The 17,607-nt window shown below is 42.6% G+C and overlaps 1 protein-coding gene across 3 annotated transcripts in view; it reads right to left on the bottom strand.

The window, feature by feature from the left end:
- Positions 1-2,198: 2,198 nt before the first annotated feature.
- The window catches only part of hapln1b (hyaluronan and proteoglycan link protein 1b), a 29,063-nt gene continuing 13,654 nt past the window's right edge, over positions 2,199-17,607 (bottom strand). Inside the window, exons 1-6 of one of the 3 annotated variants that reach the window (XM_021590633.2) lie at positions 14,616-14,676; positions 9,027-9,158; positions 6,524-6,687; positions 4,241-4,439; positions 3,359-3,661; positions 2,199-3,271 (exon numbers count right to left, since the gene is read on the bottom strand). In XM_021590633.2, coding sequence (XP_021446308.1) covers positions 2,982-3,271; positions 3,359-3,661; positions 4,241-4,439; positions 6,524-6,687; positions 9,027-9,129 — 1,059 coding nt within the window. In that variant the 5' untranslated portion in view covers positions 9,130-9,158; positions 14,616-14,676 and the 3' untranslated portion in view covers positions 2,199-2,981. Of the gene's footprint in view, positions 3,272-3,358; positions 3,662-4,240; positions 4,440-6,523; positions 6,688-9,026; positions 9,159-10,026; positions 10,140-14,615; positions 14,677-17,607 lie in introns of those variants that run through there. The other 2 variants (XM_021590632.2, XM_021590631.2) reach the window with 2 other exon arrangements.

The following is a 17,607-nucleotide window of genomic DNA, read 5'->3' as shown; positions in this document are numbered from 1 at the left end:
GTTTTATTTTCCTCTTGACTTTGGGTCCAAAAAGTTCCTAACATGGTTACAAACAGTAACTGAGTAATGTTGTACGTACACAAAACAGTGTAGGGATAAAAATGATTGCCTGGTTGTAGTTTTTTCTTAAACTTTTGAATGAATTGATAAATAAGTCATGGGCAGTTCTTGAACCAGCCAAAAAGGTTTTGTTAGTAAAGGTTCACAATGAGCATGTTACTACAGTTGAAGAAAAGCATTGGTGATGCTTTCTGACAGATTTGTAACGTTCTCTGACAGAAGCTCTCTTGTGTTTATCATAATCATTGTCGTGGCTCATGATTCCTGTTTAAAAAGGGTTAATCACTGTGCTTTGCTGACAGGGGAAACAAGTAAGGTACCCTTACCGTTCAAAAGGGGTCACTGAGAAATGTCCTTGTTTTTGAAAGAAAAACAAATGTTTTGTCCATTAAAATACCATTCAAATTGGTCAGAAATACAGTGCAGACATTGTTAATGTTGTAAATGACTATTGTAGCTGGAAACGGCAGATTTTTAATGGAATATCTACATAGGCGTACAGAGGCCAATTATCAGCAACCATCACTCCTGTGTTCCAATGGCACGTTGTGTTAGCTAATCCAAGTTTATCATTTTAAAAGGCTAATTGATCTTTAAAAAACCCTTTTGCAATTATGTTAGCACAGCTGAAAACTGTTGTCCTGATTAAAGAAGCTATAAAACTGGCCTTCTTTAGACTAGTTGAGTATCTGGGGCATCAGCATTTGTGGGTTCGATTACAGGCTCAAAATGGCCAGAAACAAAGAACTTTCTTCTGAAACTCGTCAATCTGTTATTGTTCTGAGAAATGAAGGCTATTCCATGTGAGAAGAGGACAAGTACATTAGGGTGTCTAGTATGAGAAACAGATGTCTCACAAGTCCTCAACTGGCAGCTTCATTAAATAGTACCCGCAAAACACCAGTCTCAACCTCAACAGTGAATAGGCAACTCCGGGATGTTATTTTAATGGACAAAAAAAAAGCTTTTCTTTCAAAAACAAGGACATTTCTAAGTGACCCCAAACTTTTGAACGGTAGTGTACATATTTTTCGTACTAACGTCGTTTCTGAGGCTAATTTTAATATAAATATATGTGTCTGTCCAGCAGGTCTTTGTGATAACGGTCCATGTTTTTTACTCCTTCCACTGGCGTTCCTGTACTCACCTCTGAGTGCAGTTGTGATAGGACACGGTAGAGCCAAGTTCTTGCTAACTCAACAATAAGCTAACTATGTAAGGTCGAGCCAAGTATAGCTAACCTAACACTCCAGGAATGACCTAACATTCTCTTGGAGCCAGCTAGCGTTGCTAGTGTGTACGTCATCCCTTGTGTTGTTCTTACATGGGAGTCTCTTACTGTACCTGCGGGAACCAATGGTGTTTTTAAATCGGATGATTATCTGGCCAATTCACTGGGCTAGTCTAGAGTGGGCTGCACTGCTAGTGGTGAGGGAGGGTATCGCAGGCTCTGTGTTCATGCAGATAAATAGATATGCCTGAGCTGTTGGCCTGAGGCTTAGCTTAGCCATGCAGACTAACATGGCATCGTTAGCTAACTAACAGCTTGTCAGTGCTCTAACAACCAGTTTCACAGATATCACTGGGTCTACTCATTCACTATAAGAAACTATTTGTGTCAAAAATAGCACACCAAAAAATATTTTGAAAAAAAATGGGGATTTACACTGCAAGTGTTGCTTTTGGCTTTCTGCTGTGTATAAAAGCTCAGAGGCATGCCTTGTGTTTCTAAACTAGAGGCTAAGGTGTACATAGAGGCACAGCAACTAGTGTTTAACATACATATTATACTGCAGGTCTGCGTGTCACAATACTACTCATTAAGAAAACTCTTGCCAGGCATGCCTTGTGTTACTGCTGAGGACTAAATGCGGTTTACCTTGTCCCTTCCAGGCCACCGTAAGTATTCTGACATAAACAGTGTCCAGTGCAACATTTGTATTTTGGTTGTTTCTGGGGTTAGTTTCAACACTTGAGACCTGTGACTGAGCACAGAACTCTGGGATAGCGTAGCGCAGAAAATAAAACAATATTTCTATATCAAAAGACATCCATAAACAGAAATACAATTCTAGATACTCACATTCTACATATTCATAGTAAAAAATAAACTAAACAACGCTAATGGTTGGCTTCTCCTTTTTTTTTTTATCCATTTCTATGATGAGAATGATGTTTGGTCCACACACATTATTAAATAAACTAGTCAAAATGATGGTGAAGTACATGACACTGTTGTAGCACCCTGCAAAGATGGACAGCAGACTGGATTTTCATTGTGCTGTAGTTGCATTCTATAACATAATAATAATAGCTTGAGCTACGCTATCTTTGCTTTTTGTGTTTGTGTGAACATTGTTGCTCTTTTGTTGTCCTGGGTTTAATTGAACAGAAAAGGTAAGTGCCCAAAGGTGTCAGTTCAGTTGTCAGACACTTTACTAGGTTGTTCTCTGTCCAAGGACTTCCTTCAAGCTATGGTATGCCTCGTCCACTTACAATGTCACTTTGGGACAATGTGACATCATCTGTTTCTACATCATCTGTTTCTCCATCACCATTCCCTCCCTCTCCCTCCCTTCCCTTCCCTCCCACCAACCCTTTCCCCAAATCCATCCTCCCTTTCTGTTCCTACGTAGAAATAACCGATTAAAGAACATATCCCCCCATACACTATCAGGTCCCAGATTACAAAAAAAACATGGTTTGCTAAAATGACTCTCACACCTCTCGTTTTACTGTATCTAAAAAGAAAATATCACAGTTTGAATGTTTTCTTTACATTGTTTTATATCAGTAACTTCCCCTATATGACCTCCCTCTCTCTTAACTCCTCTTCCCGTCTCCCTCTCCATCCTACTCTCTGTAAATGTATTAGCTTCTCTAGTGTGTGTGAGTGTGTGTGTGTGAGCGTATTGGGGTTCTCAGTTGTGGCCCTTGAAGCAGTAGACTCCGTACAGCTTGTGTTTCTTGTCGGGGTAACCGTTGAACCTCACGGCAGCTTCCGTTGGGCTGCAGCGCCTACGGGGGCGGGTGATGGGGTAACGGACGCTCCCGTCAGCCAACCAGCCGGCGTCACAGCGGTCGTAGCCCAATAGCTTCCAGGCGGCATACATCTGGCCCACCTTGGCAATCTGAGCTCCGTCCTTCTGACACGCAACCACAGCCTCGTCATATGTAAGCTTGGAGGGGTGGATCAGGTAGTAGAACCGCCCTAAGAGATGGAGGGACGGAGGGAGATGGTTAGATACACATGTACACACAACCCCCCCCCCCCCCCCCCCCACACACACACACACACCTTTGTAGTTGGAGGTGAAACAGAACACGTCGTATCTGTTCTTCTCCTTGTCTCTGAGGCCGTAGTTGCGTACCCCGGGGACAGTGTTCTTGCCCCCACAGGGCTCCCTGGGGGTGGTGATGGGGTACTGGACGGATCCGTCACTCAGCCAACCAGCGTTGCACCAGTCTAACCCCCCACGCCACGCCTCGTACAGCTGGTCAAACGACGCCACGATGGAGTCCTGCTCGCGACACGCCCGCTCGGCATCAAAGAAGTTCAGGTTGTAACGACCAAGCCGAGGGAAGTATGGGTAGACGATACCTGGGAGAGAGAGGGAGGAGAGACAGGACATCATAAAACATCCATTTGCTTTGGGGTTTTATGTACTCATCTTAAACAGGTGAAAAACATTATACAAGTTGTAAAAAAAGATAAACCCCATTAGCTTATAGCATTTGCTCAAATCCTACAATTTCGAGTCCATTGCTATATGTGTGGGTAGCTGTAGCTCCAGATTGATGGTGGCAGTGATAGTTGATCATTCTCATATATAATGGAGCTGGTCTAGCTGGGTGATGCATGGCGTTATACCCTGTTCCTTGGAGGTGAGCCAGGAATGGAAACCTAAATGATGAACTCCATTACTCCGGGCCTGACGTGTGTGTGCCCCTGACAGTCCTCCTGGGTAGTCTCAGCTCGCGGTGCTATATATAGCCAGAACCCTGGGCCATTTAGACAAGGACAGGCTGCTACAGTAAATAGACTTTACCAAAGGACGGTTCTCTCAAGAACTTTGTCAAACAGAGTCCATATTGAATACTAGCTGTTGTGTCGACAGACTGCGGTGAGGTCACACACACTGTGAAATTGTGTGTTTGTGCGTGTTAAAGTGTGTGCTACCTTGCAGGTCCAGGGACACCACGCCTGTTCCATCTTCCAACCCGTCGATGACCTCACACTTATATCTCCCATAATCCTCCAGTGTGAGTTCTGTGATGACCAACGACGCATCTGTGGGGGCCGAGTCCTGTAGGTAGACGCGCCCGTGGAAACGTCCGTAGCTCCGCTTGTGGAAACCCATGGCAACGAAGACATCCACCTGGAACAAGAAGAAGAAGAAGAAGGATTTGTCAGTGATAGCATCAGTTAGTTCCGAGGTTGTTCCACGAAATGAGGGCCTTTTGCATCTCTTTGATATATTAAGTAGAAATTGTGCACCAATTTTGAATTGTAAAAGCCTGTCACATGAAATGAAGTTCACCCTTAATATAGAAACCATGGGGAGTTCAATAAATCAGATTTTCAATATGAATAATTCAGCATTTTGACATGTCCCTCCTTGCACCCTGTGTGACTCCTAGAATATATTTGAAACCACTTATCTTCAAAATGTCTCCCAAGTTTTCACCATAATCGTGAAGCCCTAGTTATTTTGTTGCTTTGACAAAGTCCATTTTGAAGATGATTATTTATTTAATGTGATTAGTCTACATTTGACATCTGTCCCTCATTTTGAGGTCAACCCTGTTACGTGAACTGAACTCTCGTTTTAATGTGGTGAAAAGATTCCTTTTGAAATATTTTTGTTCTGAAGGAACGCTGAACATCTAATAGTCAGATCGTAGTGTTAAAGCAGGTGAGCTGGGCATCTCTTTTTTTGCCATTTTCGTTTTTTTGTTTTATGGAAAATTGATTGGGACAAGCATAACACTTCAACCCTGTTACCTATTGACAGACGGGCTAGAATTGTTTTGTTTGTTGTTGTTGTGAAGCTTCCATTCAATTGCACCTCCTTGTTGCACACAAAAAAACTTCCATTCGCCATCACAAGGGGATTTATGGCTGATTTAAAATGAAATTGTCAACCCTGTTACGGTCAACCCTGTTACGGCCAACCATGTTACGGTCAACCCTGTTACGGCCAACCCTGTTACGGTCAACCCTGTTACGGTCAACCCTGTTACGGTCAACCCTGTTACTTTATTTGGCACTTATGGGCACTTACTATAATAATGTTTTTTATTTAACCTCTTGAGATGGAAAAATTAAGTGTTTTATGTAGTTGAACATTTGTGCTCTTTATGATAGAATGTAAATAAGTTAAACTCAAAATGCATCAAATTGGTGGAATGACACACCTATGGGTGCTTTTTAGTTTTTAGTGAAAAAACAACAACTTTTCAATACAATTATAGTAAAAAAGATAGAGGAAGATAGGGTTTTATAATGTCATCATCAACCAATTAGTAGACATTAGAGATGCCTACTCATAATTGGTTGAAATCACATGATGCAAACTGATGACGTCATTAGAAACGTATCTTCCTCTATCTGTTTTACTACAAAACCTAGAAAAGCGCAATTTTCACATATGTTGATGTTGGAGATGTAATAAGGAATCTCAAATATAAAATAGATTTTGATTTGTTTAACACTTTTTTGGTTACTACATGATTCCTTATGTTATTTCATAGTTTTGATGTCTTCACTACTATTCTACAATGTAGAAAATAGTAAAAAATAAATAAAAACTACTTGAGTGTGTAGGTGTGTCCAAACTTGACTGGTACTCTATATTTTGGGGGGCAATTCCATTTTCTGGCAGAAAAGACTGTAAAATCACCAGGAATTCAGCAAAAACTTGTTTGTTTTAGGAAATATGTTCACAAGTACTACCGTAATTTTTTTTGCTTGTGTCTAAAAAAAAAAAGGGGTTTATTTTCAAATACAATCTCTTTTTGGGTGTAGCTGTGGTCAATTTGCAGTGTACAAATTATTATAATTATCTTCCGGACCTCCGACCATCAACCGACTAATAGCCTCTGGCTGAATCTAGTTGCCTACCCCTGTCCTAATCTCTTTTATAATATAGGCTATTGTAGAGCGGCAGGTAGCCTGGTGGTTAGAGCATTGGACTAGTAGCAAGAAGTTTGCAAGATCGAATCCCCGAGCTGACAAGGTACAAATCTGTCGTTCAGCACCTAAACAAGTCAGTTAACCCGTTGTTCCTAGGCTGTCATTGAAAATAAGAACTTGTTCTTAACTGACTTGCCTAGTTAAATAAAGGTTAAAAAAAAATCCACATAGTGCACTATTTTTGACCAGACTGATCAAAAGTAGTGTATTATATGGACAAGTTATTTTGATTATAGTTTTATGACATTGGTTCAAGTGTAAACACACCTCTTTGAGGTAGTCTGAGGTCAGCTTAGTCCATTTGATCCTCAGTTTGGGGTTGGCCGGCAGTGACGCATCCCTGTGGAATTTACAGGGCAGGGTGGCATTACCCCCCCGCCTCGACACCACCTTGGACTGCTCCGTCACCACAGAGAGCTGAGGGCCATTCTCTGAAATAAAGGAATGGGTTAAACCATTAGTAATACAGGGGTGGTTCTCTCTTTGTACATTTCTCAATTTTTTTCTCTCTCTCTCATACAGTATCTCTCTCTATTCCTAACTTCAACAACAACACCAACCCATTGTTTGGTTCTCTCTATCTTAACAAAAAATGGGCTGGTTTATTTTCTCTGAATGGTATTTAACCTGTTTGTTATCACGTTATGCCATATGAAATCGATTAGCAAGATCTGGGCCTGGAAGCAGAGGCTTGCTCAATAGCTAAATAGTTCCCATCTCTTTTATCCCAAGTGAATTACAACATCCCTGTTGTTCTGCCCTGTCACAAAAACCATGTTGTTGTAATTTTCGATTTAAACAATATAGGTCTACATTGTATTTTTAAAATATATATTATAATGTAGCATGTTGTGTAATGCTGATTTAATGTAAGTGACCAGAGTATTAGGAGAACCCCTGTAGTCAAATATCAGGTTCCAAAAATCTGTCTGAGATAATAATGTGTTTATTATGATGTTTATAGATATGATAATAATATGAACTACTGCCAGTCAACCACACAGAATAACATTATGCTAAGAGTCTCACTAACATGTATTTCCATCCACATGCAAACAAATCAGTTTCCTACACCAGGTATAAAAACCACTCGTAGGGTGTTGAGGATTAGGGTGGTGGATAAGTGACTTCTGGCTCAGAAGGTTGGGTGTTTGATCCCAGTTGTGGAAACTAGTTTTACATTTTTGTTTGAACCCTATCCCAAAGGTTAACCCTTCGGAATGGGTGCCTAAACGTAATGTTTTAACCCAATCCCAAACCTTAGCCTTTGCCGAACCATTCACAATGAGTGCCTGAACTTAACCCTTAACTTAGAAATTTGACGTTTGGAGAAATGGAACGATACAGAGCAGCAGGATGAATGTTACAGAGAAGCAGGAGCAACAAAAACACTTCGGAATTGTACGTTTGGAGGACGCGGACAGGCGTTTAATTTTGCAGTGAGACTGTGAGAGCTTGTTGCTCCAAACACCCCCATCCCCTTTAAACAGAATCTGGTTGCAGGGTTTTCTCTAATACAGCTTGACTGTGCATTTCATCACTACCTCATCTTGTGTTTGATGTTTATTTAATCCTCTCTCCCTGGTGTGGAGAAAATTGATAAGTCTAATATATCTGGAGGCACTATGTAATGTACACAATGGAGCGTCCTCAGTCAACCTGTTCAGTGGCAGTGTTGTTGGGTGCACAAGATTTTACTGGTACAGTAAGGTTCTATAGTCTTACTGCTACAAGCTAAACTTCCATTTCAATCACCCACCAGAGGCAACTTTCACTTTTTCAAAAACAATGATTGGTTTCTACAGTACTTCAATATAATTGATCCAGCACATAATGGTTGAGGGGTTGGTTTAAAGACCAGACCCCTCTGCTGTGACCATCCTCTGTAATATGATCCTCAAATCAGAATTGTAGTGGCTAATACATTTTTTGTTAGGGCAAATCAAGTCTGACATTTTAAAGTGGAAATTGAGAACCTTAGAAAACTTTTAAAATCTTGAATACACTCACTTCTTAAACCTTGAAGGCACTACTCTCAGCAATAAAACAGGGATCAAATTAAGATCCTACATCAGTACGTCCCTGTTAGGACCATACGAACCAATGCACTGACTGACTGAGGGTACATTGATCCTATAGCAGTACTATACTGACTATAGGAGTGAGTTAGCACTTCCTCTCTCCAGCCAACTCAGTGAATCTGCCTCCTGAAACTACGATCGATGCTGAAGCTAATTTCTACACAAAAGTTCAACAGAACTGCTTACCACACACACAGTACAGTATACTGCTTTATCTGGTGAGCTGCACCCGACATACTACTGCTGGTACCACACTCTACCATAGCACTGTGTGTGGTAAAACCAACCTTTATATTGTCACTGCAGAAAGAGTACAGTAGCCAATACACATTCACTGCACTTGCTTTCTAAACATGACACAAACAGGGACATATCTGACCTGCAATCTGCCTCTACAGCCCAAATAAAGAGAGATAGCAGATAGGCTATCAGACAGAGAAAACAAGACCCCACATAGCATATCATTCAACAGTTGCAGTGCGTGAGGACACACACACACACACAAACAGAGATAAGATGATACTATGAAACCACAGGAGACATTCCAGGAGTGTGTCATAAACGAAACACAGCGACAGGTAAATGTACATTTTTTGCCACTCAGCACACACTCTTATCCAGAGAGACTTTCAATTAGAGGTGCTAGACTATCATAGACTATCATTACATACACCAACACACGCATGTACCTTGTACATAGATGGTTCTGTAGTGCTCCAGTTCAGGGTATGCCGTGTCAAAGTTGTCGGCCAAGCTCAGAGAGACCAGGGCACAGATCAGCGCAGGAAGCATCTTCTGTCACTACACCCGGGGTCTGCTCACTGCACAAAGAGAGAGAGAGGGGGGGGGGGGGGGTGTCAGGAAATCCTTAACCACCAGAAAAACACCTGCCTCCGTAAAGTGTGTGTGCCTGGCGTGTGTCGTCTGTGTGTGTGTGTTGTGTGTGTGCAAGTGCGTGTGTGACCTGAGAACATCCCTCTGTACAGAATATATATCTGCAGTGCTGTAGGTTCCCTCTGGAGCAGTCTGATTGCAATAGGAATGCAGCACTCTCTGTGTCCTTGTCACAGCAAGCACGCCCCCCCCCCCCCCCCCCCCCCCCACACACACACACACACACCAGAGATATATAGGGCAGTAGCAGAAAGATTTATAGCACGGCATGAGTAAGCGAAACTAGTTATTCTCACCGTCATCGCCGTCATCATGATAACCACAGAAAGTCATTATCCTCAATTGCCATCGTCAATGTCATTACCACTCATCACCTCAATCCTTATCGTTATCATCATCGGCATTATTCTCACTATTACACTCTTATCAATGTCATCCTCGGCATCCCTCTATCACAATCATCATCGACATAACCTATTCCTGATAACATGCATCTCACATAATCACTCTCCATATCACTAATCCCAACCACTCAGTGCATGTCCACAGAGCCAGAGTACCTGTTCCGGGTAGAACACTGAAGAAACTCCAGACTCTGTAAGAAGAGCGAGTACACACAGAGTACTACACACACAGAGAGAGGATCATATCGCGTCCCAGGGAGCCAGCCGGAGGGGAAACTTTGCCAAACACACTTTTCTCACCAGCGCCCTCACACATTATCCATCTTCAGCCCTGTCCACACACACACACACACACAGGCACACATCCCAAAATGAGAATAGGAGGACTCACCATCTCAACGTACAGAGTATACGCACACTCCTTCCCCCACTCCTAAAGAGTGTGTGTGAGCACAGCCATGCAAAAACACACAGTGTGTGAGCGGTGTGTGTGTGTGTGTGTGTGAGTGGTTTCTGTGTGAGCAGTGTGTGTGTGAGAGCGGTATGTGGTGAGTGGTGTGGGGGTTCTCCGCAGTCACTCTGATTGATCCTCAATTATTTTTTTTCCCTTCATTCACTCCCTCCATCCCCTAGTGCTGACGCACTGGCTGACACTGCCAGGTAGGGCTTCTGCAGTCAGCAGAACACTACTCTGCAGAGCACACACACACACACACACACAGATACAGTATGCACTAACGCACGAACGCACACCACCCTCATCCCCCTCCCAGCCTGAAAATAGCAATTAAGCAGACCAGGATGTGGGGAGTGATAAGAGAGAGAGGAGAGAGAGAGAGAGAGAGAGAGAGAGACGGGGAGAGGTGATGAGATGTCCTTTCCTCAGGGAAGGAGAGAGAGAAACAGCGAGATAATCTCCTCAACTGAGTTCTCCTCTGCAGGAAAGAGAAATGAAGTGTAAAGTAACTTAGAGAGAGAGAGAGAGAGAGAGAGAGAGAAAGGGGGGAGAGAGGGAGTGGGAGAGAGAGAGAGAGAGAGAGAGAGAGAGAGAGAGAGAAAGGGGGGAGGAGAGGGAGTGGGAGAGAGAGAGAGGGAAAGGGGGGAGGAGAGGGAGTGGGAGAGAGAGAGAGAGAGAGAGAGAGAGAGAGAGAAAGGGGGGAGGAGAGGGGAGGAGAGGGAGTGGGAGAGAGAGAGATAGAAAGGGGGGAGGAGAGGGAGTGGGAGAGAGAGAGAGAAAGGGGGAGGAGAGGGAGTGGGAGAGAGAGAGAGATAAAGGGGGAGGAGAGGGAATGGGGAGAGAGAGAGAGAAAGGGGGAGGAGAGGGAGTGGGGAGAGAGAGAGAGAAAGGGGAGGAGAGGGAGTGGGGAGCTATAGAGAGAGAAAGTGGGGAGATATAGAGGGGCAAAGAGAGAGAAAGAACAGCTCTGCAGCAGTATAAGGGATGCAGAGGTTTAGTATCAGTCAGACACGCCACATTGACCAGCTTTTAACACGGCTACTGTAGATTAAACACACAGTCCTCAAAGAAGGGAACAGGTGTGTATGTGCATGCAATCACCTGTGTTCCCAATCACAGCCTATAACCCTGGGAACTCAAACACTCATACATATACGCACACACACACACGGCATGTGTGTTTGTCACAACACCTGATGTCACCGGTAAAGACATTCCATTGGCCCATCTGTGTGGAGTGTAAACAGGCAGGGGTGTTTTACGGGCCAGGTGTGTGTGTGTGTGTGTGGTATGGTTTGGTTTCACTATCCTTGTGGGGGCCAGAAGTCCTGGTTTGGTTTAGTTTTAGGGTTAGGGGTTTAGGATTAGGTTTAGGGGTTATGGAAAATCTGTATTTTCTTACGGGAATAAATGTTTTTGGTCTCCACAAGGATAGTAAAACAAACTGTGTGTGTGTGGATGCTCATCAGCTGTGATGCTGTGATGATGGAGCTGGGTTGTGAATTATCTTATGAAGAGTCTAAGTGTCTCTGATGGAACTATTGACAACTAAGACCATGATGTTATGTTTGTTGAAGAAAGGACTGACAGGGAAGTGGTGGAATACGAGAAGGATGTGGGAGACATCATTGTAAAGAAGAATTTCGTCTTAATTGACGTACCTGTATAGATAAAGGTGGAGCATATATATATATATATATACAGTAGCAGTCAAAGGTTTGGAAACACCTACTGACTCAAGTTTTTTTTATTTATTTTTTTATTATTTTCTACATTGTAGAATAATAGTGAAGACATCAAAACTATTAAATAACACATATGGAATGTAGTAACCAAAAAAGTGTTGAACATACCAAAATAGATTTTAGATTTTAGATTCTTCAAAGTAGCCACCCTTTGCCTTAATGACAGCTTTGCACACTCTTGGCATTCTCTCAACCAGCTTCACCTGGAATGCTTTTCCAACAGTCTTGAAGGAGTTCCCACATATGCTGACCACTTGTTGGCTGCTTTTACTTCACTCTGCGGCCCAACACTGTTGACAAACAAAATTATAGTCCCACTAAGCGCAAACCAGATGGGATGGCGTATCACTGAATAATGCTGTGGTAGCCATGCTGGTTAAGTTTGCCTTGAATTCTAAATAAATCACAGACAGTGTCACCAGCAAAGCACCCCCACATCATCACACCTCCTCCTCCATGCTTCACGGTGGGAACCACACATTCAGAGATCATCCGTTCACCTACTCTGTGTCTCACAAAGACACAGTGGTCGGAACCAAAATTCTCAAATTTTGACTCATCAGACCAAAGGACAGATTTCCACCTGTCTAATGTCCATTACTTGTGTTTCTTTCCCAAAGCAAGTATTTTCTTAATATTAGTGTCCTTTAGTAGTGGTTTTCTTTGCAGCAATTTGACCATGAAGGCCTGATTCACACAGGCTCTTCTGAACAGTTGATGTTAAGATGTGTCTATTACTTGAACTCTGTGAAGCATTTATTTAGGCTGAAAACTGCAGTTAACTCTAAGGAACTTATCCTCTGCAGCAGAATTAACTATAGGTCTTCCTTTCCTGTGGCGGTCCTCATGAGAGCCAGTTTCATTATAGCGCTTGATTGTTTTTGCGACTGGACTTGAAGAAACATTCAAAGTTCTTGAAGTTTTCTGCATTGATCGACCCTCATATCTTAAAGTAATGATAGACTGTCATTTCCCTTTGCTTATTTGAGCTGTTCTTGCCATAATATTGACTTGGTATGTTACCAAATAGGGCTATCTTCTGTATACCATCCCTATTTTGACACAACACAACTGATTGGTTGAAACGCATTAAGAAGGAAAGAAAATCCACAAATTAACTTTTAACAAGGCACACCTGTTAATTGAAATGCATTCCCTTATGAAGCTGGTTGAGAGAATGCCAAGAGTGTGCAAAGCTGTCATCAAGGCAAAGGGTAGCTACTTTGAAGATTCTTAATATAAAATATATTTTGATTTGTTTCACACTTTTTTGGTTACTGCACGATTCCATATGTGTTATTTCATAGTTTTCGAATTAAATCAAATCAAATTTTATTCGTCACATGTGCTGAATACTTACAAGCCCTTAACCAACAATGCAGTTCAAGAAAGAGTTAAGAAAATATTTACCAAATAAACTAAAGTTTAAAAAAATTCAAAGTAACACAGTAAAATAACATTAACGAGGCTATATACAGGGGGTATCGTTACCGAGTCAATGTGCGGGGTTACAGGTTAGACAAGGTCAATTTTTCATGTAAGTAGGGGTTAAATTAACTTTGCATAGATAATAAACAATGAGTAGCGGCAGTGTAAAAACAAATGGGGAGGAGGTGGGGTGTCAATGTAAACAGTCCGGGTGTCCATTTGATTAATTGTTCAGTAGCCTTATGGCTTGGGGGAAGAAGCTGTTTAGGATCCTTTTGGTCCGAGACTTGGTGCTCCGGTACCGATTGCCGTGCGGTAGCAGAGAGAACAGTCTATGACTTGGGTGACTGGAGTCAAACCATTTTTTGGGCTTTCCTCTGGCACCTCCAAGTATATAGGTCTTGGATGGCAGGAAGCTTTGCACCAGTGATGTACTGGGCCGTACGAACTACCCTCTCTAGTGCCTTACGGTGAGATACAGAGCAGTTGCCATACCAGGTGTTGATGCAACCGGTCAGTATGCTCTCAATGGTGCAGCTGTAGAACTTTTTGAGCATCTGGGGACCCATAACAAATCTTTTCAGTCTCCAGAGGGGGAAAAGGTGTTGTCGTGCCCTCTCTACGATTGTCTTGGTGTTTAGGGACCACAGTTTGTTGGTGATGTGGACACCAAGGAACTTGAAACTATCAACCTGCTCCACTACAGCGCTGTCGATGTTAATGGGTGCGTGCTCGGCACTCCTTTACCTGTAATCCATGATCAGCTCCTTTGTCTTGCTCACATTGAGAGAGAGGTTGTTGTCCTGGCACCACACTGCCAGTTCTCTGACCTGTCTCATCGTTGTCGGTAATCAGGTCTACCACTGTTGTGTCATCACCAAACTTAATGATGGTGTTGGAGCCGTGTTCAGCCACGCAGTCGTGGGTGAACAGGGAGTACAGGAGGGGACTAAGCATGCACCCCTGAGGGGCCCCTGTGTTGTTGTCTACCCTTACCATGTGTTGATGTCTACCCTTACCACCTGGGGGACGGCCCATCAGGAAGTCCAGGATCTAGTTGCAGAGGGGGGGTTCAGTACCAGGGTCTTTAGCTTAGTGATGAGCTTTCTGGGTCCTATGGTGTTGAACGCGGAGTTGTAGTCAGTGAACAGCATTCTCACATAGGTGTTCCTTTTGTCCAGCTGGGAAAGTGCAGTGTGGAGTGCGATTGCGATTGTGTCACCTGTGTTGGTGGGTAGTTATTTTATGTTTTGTGTTGTTTCACCTGACAGGACTGTTTAGTTTCTTACATTCTCGTTGTTGTTTTTGTTTCCTGTTCTGTTATATTAAAATGTTAACATGGATACTTACCACGCTGCGTGTTGGTCCGATCTTGACTACTCTTCCTCAGACGAAGAGGAGAACCGTTACACCTGTATTGACGCTTTGCCTGTTTGATGGTTCGTCTGGGGGCGTTTTGATGTCTTCACTATTATTCTACAAAGTAAAAAATAAAGAATAACCCTGGAATGAGTAGGCGTGTCCAAATTTTTGACTGGTGCTGTATATCTTTTCACATATCTGTCAGTCTGTCCCTGGCATCGATTCAACAACACAGGACAACTCCCAGTTGCTGATCATGTTCAGTTACAACATCAAGCAAGTGATTGGAGCTAAGGGCAACACACTGTGATTACAGTCCAGAGTAAATACAGAGAGAGAATAAGACAGAAAGAGAGAGAGATTTTACTTGACTTGAGTTGGAGTGTATGTATCAACAGTTAGACAAACGATTGGGATACAATATCAAAGAACAGCTGATGGTGAGACAGAGAGCAAGACAGAGACATACACGCACATACACACACAAATGCACACTTAAGGTGCTCATTGCCAAGATCAAATATAAAGTATACAGATGATGTCACAGTAATCTAAGTGCTGGGTGGGTTCTTACTTAAACACTCAAATCAGGCTGTCACACACACACACACACACACACACACACACACACACACACACACACACACACACACACACACACACACACACACACACACACACACACACACACACACACACACACACACACACACACACACACACACACTGGCTGGCTAAGACATTGCAATCAGGCTATCACAGTGAAAACCAGCTGGCGCCCTCACTTTATATTTCCATTCCTAATTTGGGAACACAGTTCTGGGAACATGTCTATTAACCTCTACATGACAATCACACACAGACTAATGGTTAATGCAACAGAGAATGGGGTTTACACTGTCATCTTTACGAGAATTTAGCATTTAAAGGGATAGTTCACCCAATGACCAAATGGCTGGTGTGTTCCCTTGCCTGAAAGTAGCTGTGCCAAGGAAGACCGCAATCCACACTGTGGGCACAAATCACCTCAAAGTAACTATCCCTTTAAAGCGTTGACCCCTTTCCCATATTGATGAATGAACGTGTGCCAAGCTCTTTCACAAGGCAGTCAGGATACTGGAGATGACTAAAGCTTTTGGGTTAACTTTTGGACACATACACACACTTAGGGAGCATCAGTGGAGGATTGCACAAACACTTTCCAGCACAGACTTAAAGCAAACTGAGTGGGGGTTCCAAGACAAATATGTCCAAGAAACACTGTGAGGTCTCCCACCTCCAATCCAATCCTCTTCCACCCCATGGGCCCCTGGTTTTGGCCCTCTCCAGCCTCCATCCCCCCTTTGGCCCATGGGTCCATGCTCTGGCTTTGTGTCTGGCAACCCACATCACCAGCAATAATATGATTTGGGGAGTCATTGTTTCCGTCCTTTCTGTTTTTCACTGAGTGGATTAGAATGAAAAGACAATAATATAATTCCCTTAATAAACGATTGTTGAATTTCTTATCTCGTAAACCTGTGCCATTCACCTGGATGTCGCTTACAATAGGAGATATTCCAAAAGATGCATTATTCTGAAGTGAAGATTTTATCCCACTAGGTACAGCTTTAATAACAGTGTCAGTGCCTTGCTTGAAACCTCAAAGTTGTATCTTTCCATAAATTCTCTCCTGGTAAATAGATTCCTACCGTAATATCGACCCATTAGTCCATATAAAACATTTATGAGGTGAAAAGTTGTGTTAAAACAGCAAACCCCAGCACATTAAAGCCTGCTTGTGAAAAGCCGCCAATTTCACAGGAGGTTTGCCCACAATATACGGACGTGGTAGTAAAAGAAATGAAGCCCTCCGAGCTTCTGAAAAATAAAATGAGGTATAATATTCCGGAAACTATGAGGATTGATTTCTGTACTTTTTAACCCAGTTGAATTTTGATATCTGATTGAAGAGAGTGAAGTCTAAGACATTTAGACCACCATCACGAACCCTGTTGGTCTGGGAAGTCTATTCCCTCTGCGATATTTTATTGGGCTTCAACGTTTGATGTAAACTGGCGCCGTGCTTGGCTCACTCCACACAAATTTACAGTGACCAATAAAGTAAAGGAGATCTCCTTGAAGATGATCCATAGATTCTATCCGTGTAATAGCTTGATTTCTAAATATATACCTGCTGTTACCAGTGAATGCAGTTTTTGTGAACTAGAAACGGAATCTATTGAACACTTATTCTGTTATTGTTTACAGAGTGAGGTGTTCTGGACAGATCTTGGCAACAAAATGCATACAACCATTGCAATATCTAAGTTTGATATATTATTTTACCACACTGATTCCACAATTGAACGTGAGTATGTCATAAATCTCTTTATTTTTTTAGGAAAAATGTTCATACACAAATCTACATTTATGAAGAAAAAGCCCCTTTTCTTATTTTTTAAAATCGGATTTGGAAAACTATTTAGAGTCATTAAAACGTATACGAAAACAAAATGTCAATTTTTTTTATTTGCTACACGTCTGTATTTGAATTGATATAACGTGGATTTGCATTACCATTTTTGTTTCTTCTCTTATTTCTTTGTGGAATCCTTGTCCCTGCCATAGCTAACACATATCAGGCTCTCTCCGGGGAACAGGAAAACACAACCACTCCCAGTGTTTGTGTGTATGCGTGCCTGCGTGTTTTCATACGTGGCCTCGGCCACTGAAAGGGGCACAAAATGTCTGGTTGGCGGTGAGTAACCAGATAGCCAGTCGGTGACATAACATTATGACTGGGCACCGACTGACGGATTGTCCTCCATTACTGGTCATTTATGACCGTCATCAAAATGTCACTGAGTCCACTTTCAGAGCTCCTTACAACCTTGGCTACATTCTATAGGTTGGAGGAGAAAAGAGGGTGACCAGGACATACCCAGTGACCAATGACTAGTGGCGGCCTTATTTACGACCAAACACACGTACCAGAGAG

The sequence above is a fragment of the Oncorhynchus mykiss genome, chromosome Y (genome assembly GCF_013265735.2).
Source record: "Oncorhynchus mykiss isolate Arlee chromosome Y, USDA_OmykA_1.1, whole genome shotgun sequence".
NCBI lineage: Eukaryota > Metazoa > Chordata > Actinopteri > Salmoniformes > Salmonidae > Oncorhynchus > Oncorhynchus mykiss.
The sequence above is the reverse complement of the archived record's forward strand: the minus strand, read 5'-3'. Positions and strand labels throughout refer to the sequence as shown.